We start from the raw sequence: 6,784 nt of genomic DNA, 5'->3' as shown, positions 1-6,784 counted from the left end.
AAAAATCAAAACATCTGATTTTTTTAGCAAATATTGACCTATGTTTTGATTGCTTGTAAATTATCATTATGAAACGACATTCATGGAAGATGTGGCAAAAAAATGATGCTCCAAAAAAGTTAATTTCAAAAGCATTTTGGAGTGCTGTTTTTTTTAACACTGTTTTCACGAATGTCGTTCCACCATGAATCTCTCTTAAATACCAAATGATACTCAACTTGAGGTATAATGATTCAATGCTAGCAAGGGTAAATAACCAATCCTCCCTTCTATCATCTCCTTCATCCTCTCTGTGCTCCATGCTTTTCCACTGCCCATTCCTACGCCAATAATAAATTCAAATTATCTTAGAATGTCAGCATTACGAAAAGTTGAAATCCCACCCAAGTAAATTTCAGCTCAAACCATGACCTTACCATTTGGCACGACGGGTCATCTAGTCACCATAAAACGAAAAAGAAATTAAGAATTACAATTTTTTCTACAGATGCAGGGCCGACCTTTGACTCAATTTCAACAGTTTAAGTAGGTATATAAAGACATGGTCGATCGTCATCACTCCTGGACGCACAAAAAACGTACTATTGGACACCATTATGAGAATCTGGCGGGTCTCCATCTATCTGATAACAGAGGTTTCAACCACGAGCCACCAGATATCATTTATATTTATCAGATACAAAACAACTTATGAGCACAAACACAGCTGCACTGTACAAGAGCTGAGCTGATAGCATACAAGATCAACAAAGATTTTACAAAAAAGGAAACACGGCAGACGATTCCAATCAAGTGGATGCTCTTCAGGTCAGATTTCGAAGAGAAATTGTCCACAGAAGATCCGCATCTGACTGCACAGTTACTTTATCTGAATCCACGATGTTGGATGTGCTTATCATGCTCCCAAATCTCATCTCTGCATCACCTGGAAGCACAAAAGGTTTGCACAAAATTAGCCCATGCTAGGAGTAGCAAGGCCATCGCATTTGAAATGGAATGGAAAACCACATTGCTTTCTTCTAAATATAAGCCCTTTTAGAGGTTTCAATACGAACTACATACAGATGTATATAGACATATTTTAGAATGTGATTTCACTCATTTTGCTCCGTATGTAGCCCATATTGGAATCTCTAAAAAGGCTTATATTAGGAACAGAGGGAGTATATATGTTAATGATGGCAAAAAAAGGGTTTAACTTGCAATCACGCTATATTCATTTTTGATCAAAAGGATCCACCTGTCCACTTCTTTAATTTGACAGGGTTTATATGTTTTCGGTCCAGCCATTAATTTTACTGGCAGTTGCTTCAATGATTTCATTGGAAAATAGGGTAATCTTAAGCATCAAAGAAGGGTCTCATTTAGCCCGCATACAAAAACACGGACCACATTCACCTACTGCACATCACTTGTGCAAATTAGTGCTAGAAAGGTTGAAAGGCAAGACCAAAAGAAAACCATAGTGGTAACACATACTCCCTCCATTCACAAATATAAGATGTTTTGATTATTTCAATATGGACTACATACGGACTGAAATGAGTGAACAAACACACTAAAATGTGTCTATATACATCTTGACAAAAAAGGTTAGAACATCTTATATTTGTGAACGGAGGTAGTAGTTTGAAACTCACATGCATATAGCATCAAATGTATACTAGGGATATACTAGGTGGAAGATGTGGTCGACAGTGATAGAACCTCTGTTTGGAGAGACTTTATCCCACACTCAGCATTCCCTAGGATGATATTGTGCACAAAGTTGGTACACTAGTAGACTTGAATATTGGTAGCTCCCCATTAGTACACACAGCTACAGCATGTCGAACCTGGCAGACACTGGCTGCAAGGCTCGACCTGATTACACTTTTGCTGTTAATGGGCAGAGACACAGTAGTGCAGCCTGAATGGCATGGGTCATCCAGCCAGACAAACTACATTACGTATGAGATACAACTGAGCCCGGCCCATGTTCAGCAGGCCCTATGGATCGAAGCCAATGGACAAACTCATCCTATTTATCAAACCAAGGAAACGCATGAAGAACCACTAGGTGCTAGGCCCAACCAATACCTCAAGCCACACAAATGAGCCCAATTAGAAATTTCGCTGGACAATTTTTTAGTGCATATAGTCAAACTCTCAAACCGCAAGACAACTGGTAAAACAAGCAGAAGAAATTTACTCAGGTTCCACTTGAGGCCAGTGGTTGTAGTGCTTGTAGATGGTGCTCCAATAGGAAAAATTCCACAATGCGGTCCTTCTACAGACGACTCAATATATATCTCATGGTGATGCGTTTTGGGAAGAAGTTGGATCAAGCAATCATCTGACAGAAGGACAATTCGCATGTCCGAGAACACATAGAGAACATTGATATTTGCAGCCTCATGATCAAACCTTCCACCAAGTGCTCCAGTAACAAGAATACAAAGCTACATAGAACCAAAAAAAGACTTAACTTTGTGTTTTGATATTGATAGATCATATTAGCCGGTAGAAGATAGCAATAAAACCAAGTAGCAAATTAGACAGTACAGCCACTACTTACATTAGCCTTTTCCTGATCAGGTGTGCGATGGCGGATACTGGAAATACACTTGTGCAAATCTGTTGTCTCTTGGTTATGTGATTTATCAGAAATTTTGGATCCCTGCGTAGAGAACAGTTTAACAAAACGATGAGCCAATGACATCCTGATCACATTTGTAATACGACTAGTGCATCAGTGCAAAATTCATTGTGTTACATTCAGATCAACAAAAACGTGCACTCCACTTGATCTCAAAAATCAGATTTAAAATAGTGTTATCCTTTATACTCCCTCCATTCCCTTATACAAAGCCACAAACTCAAAATACAGGTACCAAGGCAAAATTTAATGATTGCTTTGCAAGTCAACTTTTCTTCTCGTTAACCGGGATTACTAATATGCCCGCATGCATGCAAGGGAGAAATGAGAAGGAAGTAGCAAAATATCATTATGACTACATGAATGCAAGTTTAAACAAGTTGCTACTACGAGAAAACATCATTAAATATTGCCTTGATTACTGTTAGTGGCCTTGTATAGATGCAAAATGTATTTTTCATAGTGGCCTTGTATAAGGGAATGGAGGGAGTAGCAAGTTTTAGACACAACTACCAAATAGTTACGATTTTGTTCAAGATCACAAAGACGGCACCATTGCTAACCAGAATCATCCGGTATGCCAAATAGAACTGCAGGAGAACTTCTTACTCTTGGATACAGGAATAAAACCGACCAAGCTTATACCAATAAAGTCAACTTTTTCTAACACATGCAATCCTGCATGCTAAAACACAGCTAACTGCTGGATGTGAAATTGATCGATGTTATCTAAAGGAAAATAGAATACTATGGCAACAAAGTACTACCTTCGTTCCAAAATCTGTATCCTGTAGTATTATTGTTAGGATAAACCCCCTTTTGCTGTTTCAGTCTTCCAACTACTGCTTTCAGTTTTAACTGGTAGAATTTCTTTCTTCAGGACATTAACTAACTAGTGACTGCATTGTTAACATTAGAAACCTGAACCTAAACTCATCAAATAGTGCGATTGGACTCTGTTGTAAAACTGTCTAGTGGAAAGATGCATGTAATTTTTTTCCCATCACTTTGGCGTTTTGCTGCAGGGCTTTTCATATTTGAACCATCCATGAACTTTACTAACTTCTGCAAAACAACCATACATCTCATACATAAGTTATGCATGGGATGGATGTCTACTATGCATTATATTAGCAGCACGTCAGCATCAGGATATTTTCAAACAACACTTCAGCAGTTAATCTGAACAATATCAAAATGTCCAGATAATGTGAACTAGGGAAGAGGGAGCAAGCAAAGAACCTGACTAGAGTAAAATCTTTTTACATCTGGCCTTATAGAATCCATATCCCCTTCAATGATTTCTGGAATATACCTGGATAACAGCAATTAATTGAGAGATGTATGCAAGAAAAGATTCTTCAGAAACCCTGTTGGTCTGATCATAAGGGCAGAACAGGGCATAAACACATATAAGCAGGTCGGTACAACAAAAGTGATTCTGGTCAGAAATGCAAAATGCCATTGAGAAGTAAAAAACTATGATGTCTCCTAGACTTCAAAATAGAACCATTCTCACAACCATAAATAAGTTTTAGTGGTCTTTGCCTCTTTGGAACTGACAGTCATTTAGGATATTGTATGTCTGGTCAGGCACAGCAAAACAAATAGAGATGTTAACATATGGATGGAACAAACTAGGTAACTACCACCATGAGAATGGCCGGACGCCACAGGGTAGAGGATTGGGTAGTAGACCATAGGTTACATAAGCATTCCCTTAAGAGGACTGACTTGACGCGTAAGTTATAGTCCAAAGAATACAGATTCGTTCTGCATCTCAAATCCTATCTCTTTCCTATCTAAATAACTGTAAAGGGTGTAACAAGTGCTGAAAGCTCCCACACAAGGTGGGGTCTGGGGAAGGGAATTTCTAGACAGCCTTACCCTTGAATAACAATTCTGCAAGGAGGCTGGCTACAGCCCAGGACCTTCAGGCCACAAGTGGAGGGACTCTACCACTGCGCAGGCCCCACCCTTCTACCTCCACTTAGGCGCTTAAACAGCAGCTGGCCTGTGCAGCTTTGCACTGTTGCTGTGTTTTGAGTTCTTTCCTTTTGCCGTGTTCTTAGCTCTTTGTTTTGCTTTATTTTGTTTTCTGCTTTGACGAGTTGTACATTTTGTGCCGCTTCTGCGCCTTCTTCTAATTCAAAAGCAATTTTTTTGCTCAAGTTTGCAGTGTACTAAATGAAGAAGCCCATCCTATTTATTGTTGAGCAATAAACCACCAGTACTGTCAGTTAGCCAATGAAACAGCAGCATACTAGACTATGCTATTCAAAATTTCAGATAATAAAAAGCACATAAAGGGGTATCCCTTTGTTCTAAATATGAAGTTGCATAGCATAAATGGAATCCACGTAGCTGATGTTATGGCGACTTTAGTAACACTCGAAGTACACAGAACAGAGAGAAAATAGTGCCTCGTTCGCAATCCAAACCCAAAGAACTACAACCGGCTGCTACAGAGCCATTTGGGCAAACTCTACCTCCAGCTTGAAAGTACCATTTACCTCTCGTTTCAAGTGAGAAATAAAAAAATAAAATATATAGAAATGCAGCTACTGTAGGTGTTGGCAGTCATTCAACTCCTTAGCATTTGTGATTCACATCTATAACCAACTAATTCAAACCATGGGTGGAATTGCATGAAAATGTTTCACAGTAGTTATGACTTTAATACAAAAGGAGGAAAGAAAGTAGTTAACCTATTCTTGTCCAGGTCATTAGTCATCTGAGACATCTCGTCGAAAATACGATTGGCTCCACCATCAGCACATATTCTCATCTTTGCTGCTCTAAATTGAATTCGAAGAAAGAATTTTAAAGACGCATACCATGAGCAAAATATACAAAGAAGAAATAAGCGAGAGCTAGTTACCTTGAGCCCAGAGGCGAGGCATGAACCGTGGAAGCTGCTGGTTAAGAACAACCAGAGTATAATTGTTTGCTGGAGTCTTGGCAGGCTGATGCAGTTTCGGAAGAAGGAAACTAGAAGAATGCGCCATCACCTCCATACTGCGAATCGTGCGCCACAGCATCTTGTCCTCTTGAAGGTGATCTGTGAAGACAGTCCAAACGAACCAGTTCAGCAGCTAAAATCAGTGATGGGATCAAAAGGGTGTTCATATCTTCAGAACCATTAGTTGTTCTGTCAACCATCTAGCAAACCAGAAGTTTGTCGAAGTGTTCTGCCGATAACATTTACGAATTAATAGCTCATTTCTCATCTTTCTTTTATCAGAAAAATTAATAAAAAATTCTTACATTTATCCTCCTCCCACTCCCACCCCTTCCCCAAAAATACCTGGGGACCTTTCAATAAAAAATGTTCTGTTGCATTCCCATTCCTGCCTAAATCTTATCTGCTGGGATCGACCATCAGCTCGCAGCCCACCCAAAAATACTTGGAAAAGAACTTCCGGCAACAAGAGATTCATCCGAAATTCAGTCCCTGGTAACAAATTCCGGCGGATTTCAGAGAAAAAAATACTGGAAACTGAACGGATCTGCACAGGCGGGATTTCGGATGACCCCCTCGTTCGTTCTTGACCCAGAAATCGACCCAACTCCTGGGCCAGATTGATCTGCCTAACATCTATCAACATTCCCGTCGGCCAACCCAGCAACTACTACAAGATTTACTTCGGGCCGACCAAATGGCGAGGCGAACGCAGTACCGCACGAAGAACTCACCTCGGATTACGCGCGCGTCGAGGAGGGATTGAAGGATGCCAATTCGCCGGCCTCGCCGCAAGGGAAAGAACAGAGGCCTTAAAATAGGAAATGCCACTGATTTTCGTATTGCAAGGAATATGCCAAAGCCGTTTTTCCAGCTAAAAAAGGAATGCGCCAACGCATGTAGTGTCGGCGTCACCAGCCGCATTATAGTAGCCGCTGCCTGGATGTGCGGTGGTGGTTCACCTGGGCTCGGCTCATGGACCCGCGCTGCCGCGCAAAAGATATACTCGCACTCTTCGTGATATGTTTTATTTTATTTTTAAATCGGATGTATGTAGACATGTTTGAGTGTATCTCTTCAGGGAAGGCGTTTTTACTCCCGGGAGCATTTGCTCCTGTGTGAACAGTAACCAAAAATATATGTTAAATGTTTTGAAAAAATCTGATGTTTTTTATGTTTATATT

At 40.1% G+C, this 6,784-nt stretch overlaps 1 protein-coding gene across 2 annotated transcripts; it reads right to left on the bottom strand.

The window, feature by feature from the left end:
- Positions 1–568: 568 nt before the first annotated feature.
- LOC123043690 (thiamine pyrophosphokinase 2) lies at positions 569–6,551 on the bottom strand. Of its 2 annotated transcripts, none has more exons than XM_044466217.1 (7): positions 6,335–6,551; positions 5,520–5,699; positions 5,347–5,431; positions 3,881–3,953; positions 2,558–2,659; positions 2,192–2,441; positions 569–925 (listed from the first exon to the last, which is right to left on the bottom strand). In XM_044466217.1, the coding sequence occupies exons 1-7, from the start codon at positions 6,522–6,524 to the stop codon at positions 804–806; spliced, it is 1,002 nt and encodes a 333-aa protein (XP_044322152.1). In that variant the 5' UTR covers positions 6,525–6,551; the 3' UTR covers positions 569–803. The 2 variants fall into 2 exon arrangements, with proteins under 2 accessions (XP_044322152.1, XP_044322153.1); XM_044466218.1 differs by having other exon boundaries at positions 5,347–5,436; positions 6,335–6,412.
- Positions 6,552–6,784: the final 233 nt, after the last annotated feature.

This window comes from Triticum aestivum, chromosome 2B (genome assembly GCF_018294505.1).
Source record: "Triticum aestivum cultivar Chinese Spring chromosome 2B, IWGSC CS RefSeq v2.1, whole genome shotgun sequence".
NCBI lineage: Eukaryota > Viridiplantae > Streptophyta > Magnoliopsida > Poales > Poaceae > Triticum > Triticum aestivum.
Note: the sequence above shows the minus strand (reverse complement) of the source record. Positions and strands in the feature narration are given on the sequence as shown.